This window comes from Solanum dulcamara, chromosome 9, assembly GCF_947179165.1.
Source record: "Solanum dulcamara chromosome 9, daSolDulc1.2, whole genome shotgun sequence".
Taxonomy (NCBI): Eukaryota; Viridiplantae; Streptophyta; class Magnoliopsida; order Solanales; family Solanaceae; genus Solanum; species Solanum dulcamara.
The window spans coordinates 1,535,370-1,559,142 of record NC_077245.1 but is presented as its reverse complement, the minus strand read 5'-3'; the positions used below and the strand labels follow the sequence as shown (position 1 = coordinate 1,559,142).

The window sequence follows — 23,773 nt, the reverse complement described above, 5'->3', positions numbered from 1 at the left end:
CACTGGACCTAATTATATATATATATAAAAAAAAAAAAAATCTAAATTATATATGTATATATTTTATAAATTAGACGGCGGAATGATATTCAGCAGTATAACAGTTATTACTTAATAATCTACCAGTTAATTGTCATTATCTTTCTTTTTCACTAGTGGTGGTATACATCCAACAGCTAAAATAAATAGAGTTCATTGCATGATGGAACCAATTAATGCACTAGATTTTATGTTACACCTAACATAGGTTCTGGTAGTACTGATGGGAATACACTTGAAAGAAGTGAATTATGACACTTTAGCAATTTACATATGTATATTTTTTATATATATAAAAAGAGAAAAGGTATAATTTTTTTTCTAAAATTATATCGAAAAATCAATTACACACTTAAATTATTATGACGATCTATTATACACCTAAACTATCTAAAAGTAAATTTATTACCCCCTAAATGCATAACACCACTCTCATAATATGTGGTGTATTACACTCACTGTCACGTAGCGCTACGTCATCGCCATGTAATCGCAACGTCAGAAATTATAATTTTTTATATTTTTTCTTTTCTTTTCTTTATTAATTAACTTTTCTTTTATTGACTATATTTTATACTAATTAACTCATAATTAATTATTAACTATCCATCCGATCTTTTATATTTTTTTCCTTTCTTTTTTTTATTAATGATTTTTTCTTTTATTAACTATATTTAAAACTAATTAACTCATGATTAATTATTAACTATCCATCCGATCTTTTATATTTTTTTTCTTTTTTTTATTAATAAATTTTTCTTTTATTAACTATATTTAAAACTAATTAACTCATAATTAATTATTAACTATCCATCCGATTTTTTATATTTTTTTCTTTTCTTTATTAATTAACATTTCTTTTATTAACTATATTTTATACTAATTAGCTCCTAATTAATTATTAATCATCCATCCAATTTTTTATATTTCTTTTCTTTTTTTTATTAATTAACTTTTCTTTTATTAACTATATTTGATATTAATTAACTCCTAATTAATTATTAACTACCATCCGATTTTTTATATTTTTTTTCTTTTCTTTATTAATTAATTTTCTTTTATTAACTATATTTTATACTAATTAACTCCTAATTAATTATTAACCACCCATCCGACAACCCCCCCCCCCAAACCCCAATCGTCTTCTCCATCAAAATGGGGAGAAGAATTCTTCTTCTTAATGAGTTTTGAAAGAAAAAAAATCAAGATTCAAAATATGGAGTAAATAAAGGTGGATGTAACGAAGAAGAAGGTAGGTGGGTGTGAAGAAGAAAGGACGCGGGTTTGGGGTGATTTTGTTTTTTAATTTTTTTTACTTTAATGGGTTTTGAATGAAAAAAAATCAAGATTCAAAATGGGAGTAAATGGAGGTGGGTAAGTGAGTGTGAAGAAGAAGAGGGTAGGTGGTGTGATGAAGAAAGGATGTGAGGGTGAGTGATTTTGTTTTTTACTTTACAGAAATTTTTGACGCGCTACTCTTTTTTTTTGCCACATTAGTTGTAGGGGGTAATAATTTCACTTTTAGGTAGTTTAGATGTGTAATAGATCGTCATGATAATTTAAAATGTAATTGATTTTTTAATATAACTTTAGCAGGAAATTTATGCCTTTTCCCTATATAAAATTGATATAATATGAATGAACCATTTAAGCATTACGGTTAATGAACTCTACAATTTGTTATATAAATCCTCACTCACCTGATTTCTCCATTTAATTTTCTATATGGTTGGAAGAAAAGACATTTTACCAAGATGTTCCCCAACTTAATAGCATTAGCCAACGATGAACCATAGTGTGTACAAGAAAAATGTAATAAGAATACTTGTCCCCACAAAAGTAGCGATGAGGTCTCCGTACATCTTATTCTCCATACTCTATTTGTAGGACTACATTGGATATGTTGTTATTATCATAATAATAAGAATACTTGTGAAAGATAACAAAATTAACCAAGAATTCTTGAAAATATGTGAAGTCACTTGAACATGGAAAGAGTTTACAAAGCAAACTATTTATCATACTCATCTAATGCCTAAATAAATAGTCACCAAAAAGAATGGAATGGTACAATACAAAAGGCAACACATGAATACAATATTTGCTATTGCAATCCTGTGATAAGTTTTCTAAAGCCCATAAAATTCCAGCATTTCTTCTTCAACAGGGTGTGTTTTGCCAACTATGACTAAGCAATGCAATGGAGGCCCAAAGTCAACTGTTAGAAGTTGCTTCATTGAACCAGCAACCACCTTCTGGTCTTCACTCCCCAGCCGCGCAAAACCAACACAAATTGTATTTTCACCGTATACTGCAATTTTTAAAACATGAAGCAAATTGAAATGTTAGTCACTATAAATGTCAAACAACATCCTTTATTACAATACATGCCATAAAGACGGGGCTAAAACAAAACTAGATGTCAATTATACACAATAAGTACGTCATGCTTGTAAATAAGGCGTAGGTTAGAGGCATTACTAAACCATGTCCATTATCATACTGTTTGCTTCAGATTGAGTTCTTGATTGAGCTCATAAGAGCAGAAAAAAATACTTACCAGCTCTCTTAGTTATGTTAAGGAAACTAACTTATTATACAACAACAACAACAACAACCCAGTGAAATCCCACATCGTGGGATCTGGGGAGGGTAGAGTGTACGCAGACCTGACTCCTACCAATGTAGGACGGCTGTTTCCGAAAGACCCTCGGCTCAATAAAAACATAGAACAAGGTCAGACAAGAATATTAGAGTAAATAAGTAGATAACGAAAACGGTCCAAACAATAGTATAATCAAAGCACAAAAAACAGATGATGTATGGGCGTGTTTGGCAAACATTTACACAAGCCGTCAGATTCTGTTTTTAGCTAAAGAAGAGCATGCAAAGTGGGGGTCTCATAAGGAATCATAGAGATAACAGAAGGGATGGGTCTTCAAGACTCTATATCAAGTAAATCACATCTTGCTCTCACAGAGTGAAGTACTGCAAACTTGGACAAACTAAGGGAAATAGGCTATTTATAATAGTTCACCTCCCCCAAAAAATTCCCGAAGAAAAAATAATTTTAGGATAAAGTCTAATACTAGTCAATTGCCAGAGATCCAAGATAGATTCTGCTGAAGGATTACCATTTTCTCAAGCAAAAGCATAAAACTCATGAACATACCAGATTCTCCACGGGCTTCTTCAACTTCTAAGAGCTGCTCGATTGCCGTGTTAACTGTCATAAACCTGGGTGGTTCATACTGCTTCTTTCCTCTGAGAATAACATCAGGGTCACATACCACTTCAAGCAATTCGTCTAAGAATAAATGGAAGCAATATTGAAGTCTAACCTGCAAAGAGATTCAATGGTGGGTTCTTTCACTCGTATATCTGCAAATCAGAAGATGAAGATGCAATTAAATGGAGAAAGCAGCACGAAAAAAGGGGAATAAAAGATTGATCAAGTACTTTTGTAACCCAACAAGTCACCGGCAAAGTAAAACAAAAAGTTAACTAGAAACATCTAGTTTCATGTGAAGCATCCATTGTTAGCACTACAACAGTGAGCAATGGTTGAGAACTGAACCCTCTGAAAACCAGTCCAGAAGTACGTTGGGTAAAAAGCTTCCATTTAGAAGCAAAAGATGATAGACCGTCAACTGAAAATTTATAGTCTTATAGATGGAATATAAAGTTAACACATTACTTGTGATGTAGCCAAATAACAATCCCTAAGGGGATGGTCTATCAGTTGAGGGAGTAACAAGAATGAGTGTCTTAAGCTTTTTATCATCCTTGCGTCAAGCTATTTTCTGCGGAACCTCAACTACTTATTCTCATTAGCTCACTGCAGTTGTATGGGAGTAACAAGATCTTGTGCCAAGCGCACATTTTGTGTGAGCCCATATGCTAACCTTGGTGCGCAAGATACCCTTGACAACATGTGCTAGTGAACTGAATAGGCTGCTCAGTCATTTAGTCACAGGTTGCCCCGGACACCACCAATATAAGAATCAAACAAAATAGTTAAATAGCTACTTACCTAACAAGCAGAGTGTGTGTAGTCCAAGCTTTCGGTTTTCTCTAATCTTCTCATAGAAACTATCAGGCCTCCAGGTCTCAGTGAAGAATGGTATGGAAACTGTCTCTCCATAATGGTAGAGTTGTAAGCCACACACTCCAACAGCATTCATCACAGATGCATTGTGTATCACCTTAACATCCACACCCAGCTTCTTAGCACGGACAACAATATCAGTGTGGGTTGTGGCTCTGTATTGAATATTGACATATGATGGAGAGAATAGGAAGTAGATAAGTGAAAGAACATCAACAGGGCAACAAGAAAAGAACCATCTTTGTATTTTTACTGCTTTATTAAATCCATAAACAAAACAAGACATTTGAAAATATTCTCCTCTCAAGGAAGATTAGCCAATTAAGCCTTTGCTACCATATATCAACAAAGTTGATCGTTTTAGAGAAATTCTGCAAGTCATCCAATACTTCTACGTAAAATGGAATGAGAGTCTCGACATAACATTTACATGATTTCTCTTATAAGCGATTTCAACTGTCAATTTTATATTCAAAATAGAAGGCATAACTAATATTGAAAGAGGAACGCATGAACATAGTTTTAAAAACAATACAAAGGTCCGTATTCCACACTCTTCCTAACTTAGAATGATAAATTACTGATAATTTACTTGGTGTTTTGCGACAAAGTTCAATGATTTGCTAGCACATGATCGAAACTTAAAGAAGCAACCTATTATTGTTCTTGATTTTAGAGAATCAAGGTGAATGTTCACTTCAAAATAGGTACAATCATTCATAGCCTATCTACCTTCTTTATCTTCTTTCGAAGGCAAAAAGATTTTCAAATCTCCTAATTTACAATCAAATTCTTTGAGAAATTGACCATACAAAGTGAAACAAGATTGAACAAAGCTACAAGAACTGACCAACAATAACAACAACATATCCGGTGCTAAAAGACTCCCGACTCAAGTAACACAAATCAAAGAACATACAAAAGGAAAGAAATAAAACATATACTGAAGGAAGCATCACATAGCATATAGAGAAGGGAAACAGTAACAGCAGCAAATTCTTATGATAACCAAAACACAAGACGCAAAGGGTAGCAAACATAGATCGCAAGACAAAATCTATGCAAAAACTGCTAATACTGCTGGTACCAAAGGAGAAACAGGTACGGGCGTCATACTGCCCCAAGTCTAACCTGTAGGAAAGCTAGACAACCCTCGCCGAACAACTAACCTTCTACCCTAACCAAGATCAAAAATTGAAACCAACTGAAAGTTAAATAACGAAAAGGGTTTTCATTATTCAAATAAATAAGCATATCAAATTATTGAAGATTACCCAAAAGGATCACCAACAACTAGAAAAGCCACGTCAGAAGATTTAGCTTCATTAAGGATCTCATCAGCTTTCTCCTCAACCATTTCTCTATCAGCAAGTGTAATTGATCTTCCATAAAGATTTTCCTGGAAAAAAAATTCAGAACTTTATCATCAAAATCACTTTTTTTTAACTAACTGAAAGTGATATTACAAGAAAAGACAGTAGCTTTTTTTCTAACCAGATTGGAAAGGCCATTTGGGGAGAGCCCAAAAGAGAGAAGTGAAGTGTAAGCTTCCATGTATACTTTGCTGCATTTTTTTACAGCTTCAAGACCTTTCAAAGTTATATCTTTATCATCCCCCAATCCCAGACCTATTATATACAGCATGATTCTCCCTTCCCTACTATTCCAATATACTTCAAATTACAAGTTCCAGTACGAGAAACAGAGGAAGCACGTTTTGGGGTTCTTGTTTCCAGTTGGACGAGGGAGACGATGAATTTAAACCCTAAGGGGAATTCGTAAATTGAAATATTTTGGACCTAATTTATGCTATGTCGAGGTCAGAACAAATGTCGATATGTCCGAGTGGTTAAGGAGACAGACTTGAAATCTGTTGGGCTTCGCCCGCGCAGGTTCGAACCCTGCTGTCGACGTTCTTCCTTTTTATCCTATCGAATTTTGTCTCCATATTTTTCTTAATCTTACATGTATATATCATTTGGATCACCCGGTTTCGAATTTTGTCTCTATATTTCTTTCTTATTTTACTTTAATTGAATGACCATTCGAAAAGTTTCTTCTTCTTTTTCCTCCCAACTGATCCAAGATGTTTAAAATGTGTGTATTTTTTCCTATTTTTTTTACGCACATTTTATTTTAAGAGTTTAAGTAATATCACATCAATCAATTATGTCATCTTTATTTGTTATAATAGATAACCTATCTTAGTTTTAATATTTAAATATCATCCATTATGAAAATCTTACGTGCATATATCATTTGGATGACCTGATGACGGATGGAGTACAAAGTTATTTACACTGAGGATGTATAAAACTTAAACTAAATTTTAAAAAGAAAAAGGATTCCAAGGAAATCTTAATTATTAGCACTCGGTCGTGTAATGCTCCATTTTAATCTTGAAAAAAACTTACAAGATGTATAATCCATAAAAAAGAAAATGCAATACACAACTGCACATTTTCATTGCCTCAACTGTACTCCAAAGACACCATCTTTGGCTCTTTTACAACATGTAGCTTTTGGACAAAGCTAGTAATGAAATCATGTATTGCTCCATTGTTAATGTTTACATGTAAGAACAAAAGGCAAAAGGAATATGTAAAAAACTGAGAAAGGCAGAGAGGGGGGGTAAACATAAATGAATTTTACAGGAAATTTCTGTCAATATATCTGGGTCAAAATGACAGGTCTTCTAGAAAATAAACAAGTTGTGGCATCCATGTTGAATGTTCTTCCATATCTAATCGTCATCCTTAAATTCCCTGTCAAACAGAAATGGCAATCTCAGTATTAGTTTCTCCAACGGAAGTAAAGGGTCATATGCTACCAATGTAAGAAAATGACTAACTATAAGACCATGTATAACATTTTGGAGAAAATTTAGGTAAGGCGGAACTGAGTTCTAAGTTCTCTTTATCATACAAAATTCTAACAGAAGTCGCATTCTGCCAACAATCTATTTCTAAACAAGTAGTTATAAGTTTTTATTTTTGGTGTAACAAAGAGGTGTAAAAAAATCACTCACCTGCGATCAAGGTACCGAGGTTGAATGCCACTGCCTTGACATGTTGTGCAAGTCAAACCACCAGCACCGTCACAGTTGATGCACCGAGAGACTTCTGTCTCACCCCCTCCAAGCTCCACTGTCACACTGCCAGTACCCATGCAAAATCTGCATTTCTCTGCAATATAAACCTTTCCTCATAATTATTAGCTCTGAGTCAGTCCTCAAAATGATGTTAGGTTTTAAAGATTAACTTGCTGTACAGTCTTTGGTCAGACAATCTACTAACAACTTTTGGAATAATCAAACCTCAGTTAGATCTTGTGGTTCAATTACTCAATTCTCCACTCCTATTGCGTGACGCAATGTCTATGCATGCATCAATATTGCATCGTAATTGATGGCACATGACACCCAAGATTCACTTTGATGTTTAAGGTGACAATTATCAAGATTAGTCACCGAGCAAATATTAGATAAACAAAAACCTCAAATCATAAAAATCACCCTAGGGTCAGCATTAGAACACTTCCCAATTACAATGACGTTAGTTATTAGAAGGAAAGATTCAAGTCAAGCCAGGACGAAGTGGCAAGTTGAACAAAATTGTTGCAATCACAGCCACAGATATCCTAGAAGCTCATTGGTAATTGGTCATTCATGTAAGTAGCTGCAATCCAGAAATTCCTGGCACTAGAGACATGCTAAGGGATAGGCGTCAACCTCCAATGAGATCTTTAAAGTGCCATACATTACGTGATTAAAAAAATAAATCCTCGATCCATATTAAGAAATGCACAATTCGCTCTATCCATCATGTCAGAGATTTTGATCAAGTCATACATGCCAATTTAAAGTTATAAAAAACTAGGCCAATTCAATAACCCAGCTTAAGATCCATGAAAGCAATTGAAATGTGGGTTTAGTGTCTTTGCTCGGACTTCCGGAAGTTGATAATTGATATATACAAACAAAAACATCACTAAAATAAGAGACGGTGATAGCACAAACCAAAGTCTAGTTTCTCTTTGCTGGCAAACAAATGACTAGAACTGAGCAACGAGCACCATCACTAAACGAAGAAAATAAGTGGTGCAAGTTATATCTTAAAATAGAATATAGGAAGGAACCATACGAGTTATTTTCCTAAGACCTATAAGAAAGAATAGAGTGATAACAAGGATGGATGAACATGTTCTTCATGGGCCAAAAACCATCAGAAAACGTACTACAGCATCTAAAACTAAGCCAAGCGCGAATCAGAACTTTGCTTTTGTTGTTATTGAACCAATGTATGCACTCCTTCAACAACAAGAATTACTAGCTTCTAGTATTCATTTTCAAAAGAAACTAAACTTCTGAGAGTTCGAGGCAGATAGAAAACTCTCACTTAATGCGATTGTCTCGAAATTGTTTTATTAAGCCAAAATATAATTCTGCTGTTCTCTGGGCAGTCATTCAGCTCAAATTTCTCATTTGATGAGTGCTACCCGTCAATTATGTACTAATAATGTTTTAAGTAAACTTGTGGACATAACAATATACTTCTAGGCTCATTTGTACTTATCGGATCGAACATATCAAGAAGCAACAGAATGGAAAGTCTAGTTCAAGAAATACTTACGAGCACCAGTGCCAGTGCAGGGGAAGCAGGCTTGTGTATTCTCTCTTTTTGCCTGTAAAATGTACATTCTTTAACTATGAAAACAGAGTTATAAATCGAATTCCAGAAGGAAAATAAGTAGCATATAGTCAATGTCACCCCTATAATCAACAGAGGCCGAACTAGAATTTTGAGTTTATCTAGAATTTTGAGTTTATGATTTCTAAATTCTAGAAAAGACAACTTACTAGGTTTCAGATAAGTTATATATACATACTAAGTGGACCCTTTTAACACAAATACAGAGTTTGAGCCCAAGCTACCGAATTCTGCCGAACCCATAAGTAGAACCGTAGCTCCACCCCCTGATAATCAAGAAAGGTACAAAAATATATTCGAAGAGCATATTTCATAAAATTAAATTTAAAAACCTACAGCATTATCAATTTGGGTTTCATAAAAAACTGGAATTCCAACTCCAATAGCAACGCTGAGCACCCCAACTGTAATTGCTATCACCTGCCAAGTACATTACAATCCCCCAAATTAATAAAAATAAAAAACAGCCATGTGACATCAACCAAATTTAAGCAATAATTATGGAAGAAAAACAGAAAAAGAGAAGTTGACAAAGAAAAAAACCGTGTTTTGATCAAGATCCACAGCTCTAATACATGGATAAGAATTTCGCCCACGATATGTTTGATGAAATTTCTGAGTGAAAAAAGAAGAAGAAGGAGGAGAGAGCTTAAGAGGGGAGCTGATAAATGGAGACTTAAAGCGGGAAAGTGAAGGTACTGTTAACATTTCCTTCTTTTTTCTATTTATTCTATAAATTTCTCAATGGCTTTCGTTTTGCTTCCCTCTTTGGCTATGGTTTTTGCTATCATCAGAATCAGAAAAACAAGAAATTTGAAGCTGACACGATGTGTTTTAGCTATATCCATTGTTGGCCTTTGGATTGTGTGGGGTCACACTTCATATTTACCAGTCAGTTCATTGTTTTTTTTCTCTTCTTTTTTTTTCGTTTTTGCTTACTGGATGGGCTTTTATGTTAAAGGGTTAAGGTTTAATTGCGACACGAAAATGTCTACCATGCGGCCCGAGAGAAATACAAAACATGTCGCTGCTTTTTGGGGCGTTCATACTTGTTTGTGTATGTCGTTGTACTAGTTGTATTTTTATAATTCTTGCTTTTGATATTTATCTTAATCTGTTTATTGTGTTTTGGCTACTGTACTTTTTTATTTTTTTTATTTCTTTTTTGTAGGCTTTGCATGATTTCTCTTATGAGTTATTATGTTTTTTTCTTCTTTATATCTGAATTTGTCACATTTGAATCGATGATCTTTCAGACTCAATCTCTCTGCCTGTACTAGGTAGTGAAACGTATGCGTACACTTACTCTCCACAAACCTCTCTTCGAGGATCTCACTGGACATGTTGTTGTTGTTGTTGTTGTTAAACCACGGTCTTAAGATCGCGTCTGAACAAATCAAAAATTTAATCAGGAAATATCATACAACAATCTAAATTTTTATATGTTATATCAAATGTTAGACAACAACCTTATGTTTTCTCTGCAAAGTTGAATAGTATATGAATAAATATTACACTCGAGTCTAACATTGTCTGAAGGGGTAATTTCTCAAAGTTATACTTGCACAACTTTTAAAAATAGATATGAAATCTAAATGATAAAGACCTAAAAACAAATATTTGTGTAAATCTTCGCTACTCTACCATCAATATTTGGACATTTTTTTAAAATTTTGACGGGATATTTTGTATAATTAAAGTATCACTATCACCAAAAATTATTGAAGTTAACAAAAAATTTAAATTTTAAATCAAAATAAATAAAAACCTACTTAGGTTAGAAACATATCTAATAGTTTATGATGCAATGCACAGACACGTACACTAAACTAGTTCTTTAATAGTTTTATATATCGGTAATGCTAGCCACTTTATACACACCTTGCTCAAGTATCCATCATCTTTCTTCAACACAAGTGTCGAATAAGTAGACTTAGTAAAGTTACCATGTGAAGAATTTTTGCTGGCGCTGAAATTTGAATCCTAATCATCCGTGATTTTCATCAATGATAGGCGATTGCGATCAGTAACATTTGTTTATTTTATTAAATTATCAACTTTCAGTGCGATTTTAACTCATCACAACAATAATTTGTTGGTACTGACGCCAATGTAACAAATTACATGTTAGAACTGCAAATGTATGATACAATATATGAGCTAGAACTTGTTACACATCCCAAATGTGAACAGAGAGTTTGCATCCAGTTACCGCCTTTCGTACAGTAAGGAGATATATATAATACATTGTTTGTGAGTTGTGACTCAAACTCAGAATGAGCATTAGTTTACCTTTATGACTTTACAGATGCATAAAAACATGAAAGGGAATATACGTTAATTGATTAAACCACATCTTGTAACTGAACTGACAAGTTCCTTAACCTCTTTGAGCTTCATACCTTTGCCACAAAATCTGATCGTCTGGTTTGTCCAGCTCATCTTCGTCTTCTCCCAGGAGCTCATGCTGCACTAGTTTGGTCCGCTAGTTTTTGAAGGGCCACATCTCTCCACCATAACATCATACAGTTGCTTCCCGTTCTATTTATGAAATTTAATTAGACTAAACCTCACGTGACATAAATGATACACATTCCAGGTTTAAAAGCACTTACAAAAATTACTGGGAAAAAGTGCACTTGTCCCTCGGGTTTTGTCTGTTTCTCTTTGAAATAAACCAAAATCGGAAAGCTTGGCCACCAGAGCTCCCAGTTCACAAATGAAGAATATCTGTTCACATCATTGAATCAATCATTCGGCAAAACTGACTTAGAGCAAGGATTGCCTTCTACTTACTTCCAGCGGTTCTTTCCACCCACGAAAACATTTTCACCTGACTCCTTGAGTTGCTCCCCAACTTTCACCTCCTGCAACGAAGTTAACATAGCAATTAGAGAGAACAAAATATACCATGTAACAATACATAAATTGCTTGCATTAGATTTATACAAATAAGGATTTAACCACAGGTTACACAAAGCGGTGCTTCACAACCATATTAGCCAACAAGAGAACTATGCAATGGTAATTAGTCAAATCAGAGAACCCCTCTACAATTCAAGGACATATCAAGTCAATCTTGGGACACCGATTTGCTTATTTCAAAGGTAGAAAATATGATGATACGAACACATTGTAATATAAGTACAATATATAAGTACTAAACTTGAGAAAAACACTATTTTCTGTTACCACTCCAAACTAAATTAAATTTAGAGTTTAAGAAAGAAAATATAAGGGAATCATTTTACTAATGAGTTCAAACATGCTTTCATTTTCACTTGTATCAACTTTTTAACAAATTGCACAACTCATTAACCAGCTGAACAAGGAAAAGGATCATGAAACTGAATGCTTTTATCTGATTTATCTTGTCGTTATCTAAGCATGCATTATCAAAAGAGTGCAGCATTGGCTGAAGGAGTGCAAGCATTGGCTGAAGGATGAGAGAAAGCATACCAGAGCTTCATCATCAAAGACAAATCTCACTCTTGTAGTCTGCAAGGGAAAAACAAAGCGAATCAATAATAAAGGCCAGCTCGATAGATGCTACACGGATGACTGAGATCAAGGAAACTAAGATAATAAGCAGAATTAACAGGTGATCCGTTACAAGATCCAGAGCAATAGAAGAAGCTTCCCACTATAACTTGGATGTCATGGGTTCAACTCTTGACAGAAGATTATGAAGTGTTTTTCCTTCTGGGTTATTGGTCAGCCCGTCAGCTTATGCACACCTCGACCAATCCATCAAGCAGCCTATTCAACTCAGAAGCACAGGTTGCCAAAGTGATCCACCAACTTAGAATTGGTAATCTCACAGCAAGTGTATTCGGGATTCGAACCTAGAATCTCTAGGTTGGCTCCTGAATTACTTTCTTAAGTTTCTTAAGGCAATGCAAGCAAAACTGTCTCCTACTAATCTTCTCTAGGTCCAATTCATGCACCACACTATGCTAGGAAAAGTTCAGTATGTATCATTGAATTTCCACCTCACAACTTTTTGTTTGCTGAAAGCCACAAACTTTAAACATGTAAATGTGCATCAAGTACAGTAAAGCCTCAATGTCTATGATCCACATAGCACAGGTGCCTTGTACATGGACTGGATGAAACTGCTTAAAACAGAAGTACTACACAACCTCATTCTAAATAAATTGATTACGGTTTTGCTCTCCATCTCATTTGTAAGAAAAAAGGAGGTACCTGGAATAACAGGAGTAATCCAAGAAGTCCAATAGGAACTGCTGCTGGTAGATTTTCCGCATAAAATAAACCACCAGATAACCCTGTTCATACCAAAACGTAAAAAATTAGAACAAAGACACTAGAGAAAAATGAAATGGGTGGGGGACTGAGGCAAATTCTACACAAATAACAATTGTTTGGATGGTCGTTACATATCGTTTCATAATGTATGATATTGCAATGTACTATGTTGTATTGTCTTGATGAATACAATGTATAGATTGTATTGTTTCCTGTCGTTTCATAACACCATGTACCAACAATTTGAACAATAAGCTTACAATATTCTTTAAAAAAGATAAACAGAGTATGAGATAGAATTATGATAGGGTAAAAGTAATATGATTATTAAATACAAAATAAGGGCAAAATGAGAAGAAAAAAATGGTAAGGCCACGTGATCACACCAAATAAGCTGTTACATTATATGGAATTTTTCATTGTTACATAACAACGGAGTTAATAATAGGATGCAATAAAAACTAACATTGTAGCTAAAATAACAATAACTGACATCCAAAAAAGGTGTAATAGACAACCAATGTGTTTAACTTAAACAAAAAAATTTAAAATGCTGACTTATCAAAGAAAAATGCACCTAGAAGGACAATAGGAATTCGGTAATCAGGGTCAGGAACAACAGTCTCCTTCTTTATTAGTTTCCTCCGCATCTGCAAAAGCATGAACATTAGCCCAAATTCCAAGGCAAATACAATTAGATACAATCAGATATCTCTATAACAACATTTCCCTACAGCGGCCGGCCTAGTTTTCTTCGAACCAACTTTCATATTATGTTATATTATATACTCTTTATAACAACATCTCACTATAGAGGTTTAACTATAGTATTATTAACAATTCTCATGAGGAATCCTCTCAAATTCCAAAGGCAAAAGTAGATCAAATGAAAATCAGAAATATGAATTAACTAACCACTGAGGTGACAGTGAGATGGATTCTTTTGAAGTTTCTGATGAAAAGAGCATGAGTATTAATCTCTTTGCCATAGAATGAGCTCTGTAATTTCCTCGCAGCCACAGGCCCACCTACTACTTTTCTTTCTGCTTCTGATAAGATAAAAATATATATCAGTGGACATTTATAAAGTACACTTAACAAAAAAGTTCCAATTTCAAAATTGGCTTACTACGCAGAGTAGTGAAGCGGGAAGCAGAGAGAAGAGCGCTCTCCATTGTAATTTCTCCGTCTCCGTCTCTGCTATGAAATTGAAAAAAAGAGTGAGAGGCTGTAAGTGATTTCCCCTAATTTTGTCATTTCCATGCTCTATCCCTTTCGCTCCATTGCAAGCCACTGATATGTCTAAAGCACAAGGGTAAAATAGTCAACAAACAAAAGTATTTAAAATGGAGCTGATATTAGCTTCAGAAAATTGTACATGAAACAATCCGAAAAGATAATTTTCAAATATTTATACCTGCACAATTTAATTTTTTAATATTAGTGGTGAATTACAAAAAGAATATTTGAGTATATCGGTTTATACCAATTTCAAAGTAGATTCCTGCCGGAACATGTTGAATTCTTGGAAACGAAATCAAATAGGCAGGGGAGGAAACAAATTAAATAGAGAAATGTAATATGGTTGTAATTGTGCAATAAAATGAATGCTTAGATAGACATGTAACATTGACTTGCTATAGTAACCGAGAAAATAAAATAATATAACTTCCTAAAATTGATTCAATTGTAGCGTTAATATAACAAGAATTTACATGTCCATTTTATCAATACATTTAACTGAAAATCCGCACAGAAAAGGTTATGCACCAACCGAATACTCCTCCTCCCTTAATTATGATTCTCATGTTCCATTTGTCAATATAGAAAAAATTTAGCTAGCGAATATTTCTCTTTCAAAATTATTAAGATCTAAATTAGATAATTTTTTAAATATAATATCGAACATTCAATAATAATAATAATAAAAAAAGTAAAACAAAGAAGTGTCAAGAGTGTGAGGGTGACATGCAGTGGCTAGACACCATGCGGCAAAAAATTATACTATTTATTTATGGTTAAAATATTTTTTTATATATAAATAGTAGATATCAAACCCCCTTCGACTAGTTCGTGTGTCTATTTTTTCAGATTTTAAACTCATTTATTAAAAATTCTGATTCCGCTGCGTCACATGCCAACCAAGTGCCCATCATTGCAAAGCATGTGATTGGTGTGACTACATGTCCCTCCTCTCATCCATATTTTCAAGGCCTTTAAATATTTGCCTTTAAGGAATTGTCCATTTGGAACAAAAGTGAAAAAGAAAAAGAAAATAAAAATGAAGAAGCTTTTGAACAATTCGACATGTATCCGCAGGAATAATTTTTTGAAGAATGCCGACCAATATGTATTATTCAAAACTTATGTATGACCCAGACTAACTTTCAGAAATTCATCTATGTATATCTTTTTTCATTTTTCCTAAAAATATGAAAATTTTAAAAGAAGACTATTTTTGATACGTTTTACATCTTTAAGCACTCAACCAAAATTTCATACTAGTACATGATATCCCATGATTCTAGAATGTTATATATAGCCGTTGTGTGAGTGTGACGTATAAAATTATATTCAATGAACATCAAATGTCGAGGAAACTTTTTTCGACCATACAATAATATATTATATTAACTTGTCTGTTAAATAAATTATATATATTTGTCCCCTACGAACTTACTTTGAAAAATTAACTTGAAAGGCACATTATTGTAGGCTTCGAAACAAACCCAAATTCACCACGTTAGACTATTAAAATTATTTAACAAGTAATATGGTTGTTGTTAGTAAACTGTATTATAAAATATTAAAACAGTAATAATAATTTCTGAAAATAAAAGACAGAAATTAGACAAAAACTGAAAATAAGAACAATATCTGAAAAATTATGTAAGAACAAAAATCGAGCCCACTGAATGCACAGTGTGTCCTTAAGAAAATTATTCCCCTCAACGTATCCGAGGTTTTGGAATCTTTCCTCCCAGGATAGAACGATTTACTCACCAGAATAGCGGTACAACAAATTATGGTGACTGCGAACCACTCAAATACAGTATATCACACGAGTTTTTAGGAAGTGCAGAAAATAAGAAGAAGAAGATTGTTTATCAGAATTTTTCGTAAAGAACAATTCTGAGGATCAACAGAAATTTATAGCCTTTTTGCAACTTTTTCTGAAAAGTTGCAACCTTTCAGAAAAAATCCGTTGAAAAAAAATGGTAGGAAGAAACGGGTCGGGTCAGGATTTTTTAATTAATTAATTAATTAAATAATAATATTTAATTAAAAAATTAAAGAAAATTTGGTCAAAAAAGATTATCAATCAATCAGATCATTTGACCAAATTCGAAGCCGAGCGAGTGACGACGATGGCGCGAGGGGAGACCCTCTTCTTGACCCTTTAGCAACATGAAGGAGTGCTTCTACTTTTAAGTAGGAGACTTTTTCTTTTCACCACCTATGTGGGACAAATGCTTATTTCATAAAGCAAGAGGGAACAACTCATTTTCCCTCCACTTCTTTTCCATTCAACCTATCAATTAAACCCAACAATCCCCACATGAATGGGGAATGGCTATAAGATAAAGAAATGCACGGATAAGTGTGTGATATACAAGTAAAGATTAATTACATCTAGATAAGTAGGTTTCCCTTTGAATTTTTCATAGTGAACTTATATAGGATATACTCGATCAATCGGTAGATGCGATATCTTTGAACCATCGAACTTTGTTGTATAACTAGACAACATAAGTTACACAATTAACCCTCAACCATCCATGGTTCTCACGGTTGTGTTCGTTTCAGCCATGAACACCACCTGATTTCGTGAATGTATAGAGAATGGGCCTTTACTGTCATTCCCCTTGAAGCGGCTTATACTTCACATTCACATAGGTAATTTCTAAATGTGTAGTCTTATAGACACACTATCTAGTCATTTTCTGCCAGACTTAGATAATCATTAAAAAGATTTAATGCTTTATTAACTCATTAAAAAGCCTTAAGATTTTATCCTTGTTTCTGAACATTGTCATCATCACGAGAATGGATTGAGTTATTTGACAATGTTGAACCGCCATTCATAACTTTGTTTGATCTCTTTGAACCTAGTTCTTGGGATCTCCAGTCTACTAAGTAGAGTTATCGTCATGATGACTTGTCTTAGGCCTTAACCCCATTCCCCTCGATGATCTTTCAACAGCCTCTCTAGATAGGCCTTTTGTTAGTGGATTCGATGCGTTATCTCTTGACTTTACGTAGTCAATAGTGATAACCCCACTAGAGAGTAGTTGTCTAACAGTATTGTGTCGCCGTCGAATGTGACGCGATTTTCCATTATACATAACGCTTCCTGCCCTACTTATTGCCGCTTGACTATCACAATATATACATATAGGTGCCAAAGGTTTGGGCCAAAATGGAATATCTTCCAAGAAATTTTAGAGACATTCATCTTCTTCACCGGCCTTGTCTAAAGCTATAAATTCAGATTCCATTGTAGAGCGGGCGATGCATATCTATTTTGACGATTTCCAAGATATTTCTCCTCCACCAACAGTGAAAACATATCCACTTGTGGATTCAACTTCAGATGATCCGGTAATCCAGTTTGCATCACTATATCCCTCAATTACTGTGATATATTTATTATAATGTAAAGCATAGTTTTGGGTGTGTTTCAAATACCCTAAGACTCATTTCATTGTAATCGAATGAGTTTGATTGGGATTACTCGTGAATCGACTCAGCTTGCTAATAGCACATGCTATATCTGGTCATATACAATTCATAATATACATCAAACTTCTCAAAACTAGTGTATATTTCAATTGTGAGTCACTTTCACCTTCATTCTTTTAAAGTGCAAAACTTACATCAATTGGAGTTTTTGCAACATTGAAATTTAAATACTTAAACTTATCAAGTATCTTTTCAATATAATGTGACTGTGATAATGCTAGACCTTGTGGAGTTTTATGGATCATAATTTCTAAGATCAAATCAACAACCTCTAAATCTTTCATGTTAATTTGCTAGCAAACATATGCTTCGTAGCATTCACATCGACAATATCTCTACTCATTATCAACATGTCATCAACATATAAACAAATAATGACTTCATGATTTAGAGTATTTTTAATGTAAACACATTTGTCACACTCATTAATCTTAAATCCATTTGCCAACATTGTTTGGTCAAATTTAGCATGCCATTGTTTAGGTGCTTGTTTAAGTCTATAAAGTGACTTAACAAGTTTGCACACTTTCCTTTCTTTACTAGAAACTACGAAACCCTCAAGTTGTTCCATAAAAATTTCTTTCTTCAATTCTTCATTTAAGAAAGCCGTATTGACATCCATTTGATGGATTTCAAGACCATATACGGCTGCCAGTGCCACTAACACTCGAATAGATGTTATCCTTATTACTGGCAAATATGTGTCAAAGTAATCAATGCCTTCTTTCTGTCTATATCTTTTGACCACAAATCTTGCCTTATATTTATCAATAGTGCCATCATCTTTCATTTTCCTTTTAAAAATTCATTTCGATCCTAAAGGTTTATTTTCAGGAGGAAGATCAACCAATTTTCATGTATGGTTATTCAAAATTGATTGAATCTCACTATTGACTGCCTCTTTCCAAAATGTTGAATTGGAAGAAGACGTTGCTGCTTTAAATGTTTGAGGCTCATTTTCAAGCAATAATGTCACAAAATCTTATCCAAAAGAAGTAGATATCCTTCGACGTTTGCTACGCCTTGAATCCTCTTTGGTTGGTTTACTTTTCTTTGGTTCTTCTCGCGGTCGTTTAGATCTTTCACTTGAGGACTCACATTCTGTTTTATATAGATAAATATTTTCAAAGAATTCAGCATTATCTGATTCAATTACTGTATTAATACGAATTTTGGGATTGTCCAATTTATGGACCAAAAATCGACAAGCTTTGTTATTTGTAGCATAGCCAATAAAAATACAATCCACGATCTTTAGTTTGATTTTTACCCTTTTGGGCAAAGGAACTTGGACCTTTGCTAAACACTCCCATACTTTAAAATATTTCAAGTTGGGTTTTCTTCCTTTCCATAGTTCATATGAAATAGATTGTGTTTTGCTGTGGGGCACCCTGTTGAGTACTCAATTAGCTGTAAGGATAGCTTCCCCCACAAGTTCTGTAGTACACCAGAACTTAATAATAAAACATTCATCATTTCTTTTAATGTTTGGTTTTTCCTTTTTGCAATTCCATTTGATTGTGGTGTGTAAGGGGCAGTAATTTGATGAATAATTCCATACTCTAAACATATCTCTACAAAAGGAGATTCGTATTCTCCACCCCTATCACTTCTAATCATTTTTATCTTTTTGTTCAATTGATTTTCCACTTCGTTCTTGTATTGCTTAAATGCATCAATTGCTTCATCCTTACTATTAAGCAAATACACATAACAATATTGAGTGCAATCGTTAATAAAAGTTATAAAGTACTTTTTTTCACCACGAGTTGGTGTTGACTTCATATCACAAATGTCTGTGTGAATCAATTCTAAGGGACTGGAATTCCTTTCAATAGATTTATAAGGATGCTTAGCGTACTTAGATTCAACATATACTTGACATTTTGATTTATTGCAATCAAAGTTAGGCAATATATTTAAGTTAATCAATTTTCTCAAGGTTTTATGATTAACATGTCCTACACATGAATGTCATAAATTATTTGACTCAAGTAAGTAAGAAGAAGCTTGAACTTTATTATCATCAACAACCATTACATTTAGTTTGAAAAGACCCTCAGTGAGGTAGCCTTTTCCTAAATACATTTCATTCTTACTGACAACTACTTTGTCTGAAACTAGAACACACTTAAATTCATTTTTGATAAAAAGACTGGCAGAAACCAAGTTCTCTCTCATTTCTGGAACATGATAAACTTTGTTCAGCGTCACCACCTTGCCGAATGTCATTTTCAGGAATACTCTGCCATATCCTTCAACCTTAGACGTGGCGGAATTTCTCATATAGATTGTCGCATCAGGTGCGGCAGGGGAATAAGTAACGAAGGCTTGTCGGACCGCACAAACATGAGACGTAACTCCTGAATCAAGCCACCATTCTTTAGGATTTCCTACCAGGTTGCATTCCGATAGCATTGCACATAGATTATCCGTGCCTTCTTTATTTTTCATCATATTGACTTGTCCCTTTCCCTTGTCCTTTTTTGGGAGACGACAATCTGGGGCTTTGTGGCCAGCTTTCACACAATTATAACAATTGTCCTTGAATTTTTTCTTGTTCTGCTCCTTATTCTTTCCAAAAGTTTTCTTCCTTTTCTTATTCTTTGGAGCAGCATCTTCAACGATGTTCGCTCCCATAATTGTTGAATTTCCACGCGACTTCTTTTCAGTTGTTTTGTTATCTTCCTCAATCTTGAGACGAATCGCAAGATCTTCCAACTTCATTTTTTTGCGCTTGTGTTTTAGATAATTTTTGAAATTTCTCCACAAAGGAGGCAACTTTTCTATCATTGCAGCCACTTGAAATGCCTCATTAACTACCATACCTTTAGCAATAAGGTCATGAAAAATAAGTTGTAGTTCTTGAACTTGGGTTCCAACGATTCTGCTATCTATCATTTTATAGTCTCGAAACTTAGTAACCACAAATTTTTTCAAGCATGCGTTTTTAGTCTTATACTTCTTCTCAAGTGCATCCCACAATTCTTTAAAAGTTTTCATAGCACTGTAGACATTGTACAAATCATCATCCAAAACACTTAGGATGCAGCCCTTGCATAGAAAATCCGATTGTGTCTATGCCTCAGAAATTATAAACTTTTCATTGGCCGGCATATCAGTAGCAGGCACAAGAGGGTCTTCGTTGGTGAATTTCTGCATACCAAGAGTGGTAAGTCAAAAGAACACCCTTTGCTGCCATCCTTTGAAGTTGGCTCTAAATTTTTTTTCTGATTTTTCCGTCGGTGGCACAGTAGTGCGGCTTGTTGCAGCAACAGTCGCAAAAGTACTTGCCATTTTTTTCACTATCAAAATAGACAAACTGTCTTAATATTTCAGAATATCAAAATTTTAACAACAACAACGATGAAGTTTTTATATTCTCCAAATCGTTGTACAAGTATGAACTTTAATATTCCAACGAAGTTTTTATACTCTTCAAGTCCGAATACCAAATTTCATACAAAGTAGAAAACCACACAGGTTTTAGTCTCCAAAACAGAATACAGTTTAATCAGAAAAACAAAAATAACAATAATTTCCTTAAGAATGTTAGTAAATTGTATTGTAAAATATTAAAACAGTAACAATAATTTCTGGAAATAAAAAACAGAAACTGGACAAAAATAAAAAATAAGAACAATATCTGAAAAATTATGTAAGAACAAAAATTGAGCCCACTGAATGCACAATGTGTCATTAAGAAAATTATTCCCCTCAACGTACCCGAGGTTTTGGAATCTTTCCTCCCAGGATAGAACGATTTACTCACCAGAATAACGATACAACAAATTATGGTGACTGCCAACCACTCGAAGGCAGTATATCACATGAGTTTTTAGGAAGTGCAGAAAAGAAGAAGAAGAAGATTGTTTATCAAAAATTTTTGTAAAGAAAAATTCTGAGGATCAACAAAAATTTATAACCTGTCTGCAACTTTTCAAAAAGGGTGCCTGTTGGGAAAATGTCGCAACTTTTCAAAAAAAATCCGTTGGAAAAAATGGTAGGAAGAAACGGGTCGGGTCAGGATTTTTTAATTAATTAATTCATAATTAAAAAATTGAAGAAAATTTAGTCCAAAAATCCGAAGCCGAGCGACGACGGCGGCGCGAGGGGAGACCCTCTTCTTGACCCTTTAGCAACATGAAAGAGTGTTTTTACTTTTAAGTAGGAGATTTTTTCTTTCCACCATCCATGTGAGACAAATGCTTATTTCATAAAGCAAGAAGAAACAATTCATTTTTTCCTCCACTTCTTTTTCCTCCATTTCTCATTCAACCTATCAATTAAACCCAACAGTTGTAGCCTGTAGGACAAATTAATTTCAATTATTATGCAGACGATGTAAATAATTTTATCGAGAAAAAAAAATAGCTCAATGAACTAAACTTGCATTATACATGAAATTTGAAAAAAATAAATTAACACGCCCTATTTTTTCAAATATCACTTATAAAATTACATTAAAAAAAAATAAAAAGGTGTTGCACGAGGAATTAAGCATACGCAAATACCTTTTGGTGGGCAAGTTTTGTCAGTTATCGTTAAAGAGTGTAATTGAAGTATTATTTTCCATCAATTTAAGAATATTCTTTATTTCTTTTTCTTTTTTCTGCTATACATTTCACTTTTGAAAGGGTTAAATAATATACCTTGCACTTTGTGTACTTATCCATTACGGTTTAGTTTTTTCATATACTTTGCACATTATCCACTTATCCCAATTCCATTTCTTCAATCCATCTAGGGACCCAGTAGCAATATTTATTAGCAAAAATAAGAATTTTTCCTAGTAATTGTAAGCTAAAAATAAACAAAATCCAAAAATATTGTAGTATGTCCTTCCTGAAATATTCACAAATACTAAGTTTTAATATTTAAACTTTAAAGGAAATATTAAATTACGAATTTGTCGATGTATTTCACTTCAAATTTTATTTTCATGCCTTTTTAAAAGTAAAATATATATTCAAATACAACTTGAACACTCATTTTGAATAATTTCTCATTTTAGAAAAAGTAAAAAATCTCTTGATAAATGGATGGAAAGCAATTTTTTTTGCAAAAACAATTTTCCTAGTAATTGTGCGGTAGAAAGAAACAAAATCTAATATATTACAGCGCGTCCTTCTTGGAATATTTTTAAATATAAAATTTTAGTATTTGAACTTCAAGGAAAATAGTGAGTTAGGATTTAATACCATAATGGTATACGTCAATTAAAATTTAATTTTCACTTGTAAATTTATGAATTACACGCACATTTTTTTCTTTGTCAAGTGAAACTCATATTCAAACACAATTTTCACTTTGAATAATTATTTATTTTATAAAAAAAATTCTCGCTATATCATATTAGTTATCTCAAAATTACCTAAAACAGTTATCTCAGTTTACTTGTTATTGAATTACCAAAAAAATAAGTTTACTTGTTATTTTACAAAATAAAAATAAAATTAATTATTTTTATCTCATTTTTTTTTAGGATTAAATGTTCTTGAAATAAAATTAACTTAATCTTATTCTTAAATAAATTGTAGTATATTGGATAAACAATAATAACATACCTAATGAAATCTCACCACCAAAGTATGATTAAGGTAAAGTGTTGTAGATTTTACTTCTTTCCCTAGAAGGAATAGAAAGATTATAACCGATAGAAAAAAAATAAAATAAAAATTATTTATAATTTCTTAAAAAATAAATAAAGAAAATATGACAATTAATATGAGACGCATAGAAAACAATCATATTTGATGTTCCAATGAAAAACAAGAAAATGTGATGGAACGACTCCATTCTTAATAAAAAAAATTTAAATTTAAGCTTTGAATATAAAAAAAAATGTTATTTGGGTGCGAACGGAAACAAAAACTCAAAAAGTCCGATTTAAATGCCCACTCAC

The 23,773-nt window shown here is 33.3% G+C and overlaps 3 protein-coding genes and 1 non-coding gene across 4 annotated transcripts; 1 reads left to right on the top strand and 3 right to left on the bottom strand.

The window, feature by feature from the left end:
• Positions 1-1,987: 1,987 nt before the first annotated feature.
• Positions 1,988-5,927, bottom strand: LOC129904320 (probable diphthine methyl ester synthase). The gene is made up of 6 exons (XM_055979881.1): positions 5,642-5,927; positions 5,422-5,546; positions 4,073-4,302; positions 3,381-3,420; positions 3,212-3,303; positions 1,988-2,350 (listed from the first exon to the last, which is right to left on the bottom strand). Exons 1-6 carry the CDS (start codon positions 5,789-5,791, stop codon positions 2,169-2,171), a joined length of 819 nt encoding a protein of 272 aa, XP_055835856.1. The 5' UTR covers positions 5,792-5,927; the 3' UTR covers positions 1,988-2,168.
• Positions 5,928-5,978: 51 nt separating this feature from the next.
• Positions 5,979-6,060, top strand: TRNAS-UGA (transfer RNA serine (anticodon UGA)). Its single transcript has one exon. It is a non-coding gene; the product is annotated as a tRNA-Ser (tRNA).
• A 533-nt stretch (positions 6,061-6,593) lies between these two features.
• LOC129903453 (protein SPA, chloroplastic) lies at positions 6,594-9,774 on the bottom strand. Its single transcript, XM_055979013.1, has 5 exons — positions 9,400-9,774; positions 9,193-9,276; positions 8,779-8,830; positions 7,176-7,332; positions 6,594-6,912 (listed from the first exon to the last, which is right to left on the bottom strand). The coding sequence occupies exons 1-5, from the start codon at positions 9,562-9,564 to the stop codon at positions 6,891-6,893; spliced, it is 480 nt and encodes a 159-aa protein (XP_055834988.1). The 5' UTR covers positions 9,565-9,774; the 3' UTR covers positions 6,594-6,890.
• Positions 9,775-10,969: 1,195 nt separating this feature from the next.
• On the bottom strand, positions 10,970-14,382 carry LOC129904322 (uncharacterized). Its single transcript, XM_055979883.1, has 8 exons — positions 14,255-14,382; positions 14,041-14,174; positions 13,703-13,775; positions 13,063-13,145; positions 12,316-12,354; positions 11,653-11,723; positions 11,472-11,586; positions 10,970-11,397 (listed from the first exon to the last, which is right to left on the bottom strand). Exons 1-8 carry the CDS (start codon positions 14,298-14,300, stop codon positions 11,329-11,331), a joined length of 630 nt encoding a protein of 209 aa, XP_055835858.1. The 5' UTR covers positions 14,301-14,382; the 3' UTR covers positions 10,970-11,328.
• Positions 14,383-23,773: the final 9,391 nt, after the last annotated feature.

Coding starts and splice junctions, on each gene's coding strand:
- LOC129904320 (XM_055979881.1), bottom strand. CDS start 5,791: ATGCTGTATATAATAGGTCTGGGATTGGGGGATGATAAAGATATAACT. Junction 5,547..5,641: donor CAAATGGCCTTTCCAATCTG/GTTAGAAAAAAA, acceptor TTTTTTTTCCAG/GAAAATCTTTATGGAAGATC. Junction 3,421..4,072: donor ACACACACTCTGCTTGTTAG/GTAAGTAGCTAT, acceptor TCTGATTTGCAG/ATATACGAGTGAAAGAACCC.
- LOC129904322 (XM_055979883.1), bottom strand. CDS start 14,300: ATGGAGAGCGCTCTTCTCTCTGCTTCCCGCTTCACTACTCTGCGTA. Junction 11,724..12,315: donor TCTTTGATGATGAAGCTCTG/GTATGCTTTCTC, acceptor ACTTCGTTGCAG/GAGGTGAAAGTTGGGGAGCA. Junction 11,398..11,471: donor ACTTTTTCCCAGTAATTTTT/GTAAGTGCTTTT, acceptor TTTCATAAATAG/AACGGGAAGCAACTGTATGA.
- LOC129903453 (XM_055979013.1), bottom strand. CDS start 9,564: ATGTTAACAGTACCTTCACTTTCCCGCTTTAAGTCTCCATTTATCAGC. Junction 9,277..9,399: donor TGGATCTTGATCAAAACACG/GTTTTTTTCTTT, acceptor TGTACTTGGCAG/GTGATAGCAATTACAGTTGG. Junction 6,913..7,175: donor CCTCGGTACCTTGATCGCAG/GTGAGTGATTTT, acceptor TCTGTTTGACAG/GGAATTTAAGGATGACGATT.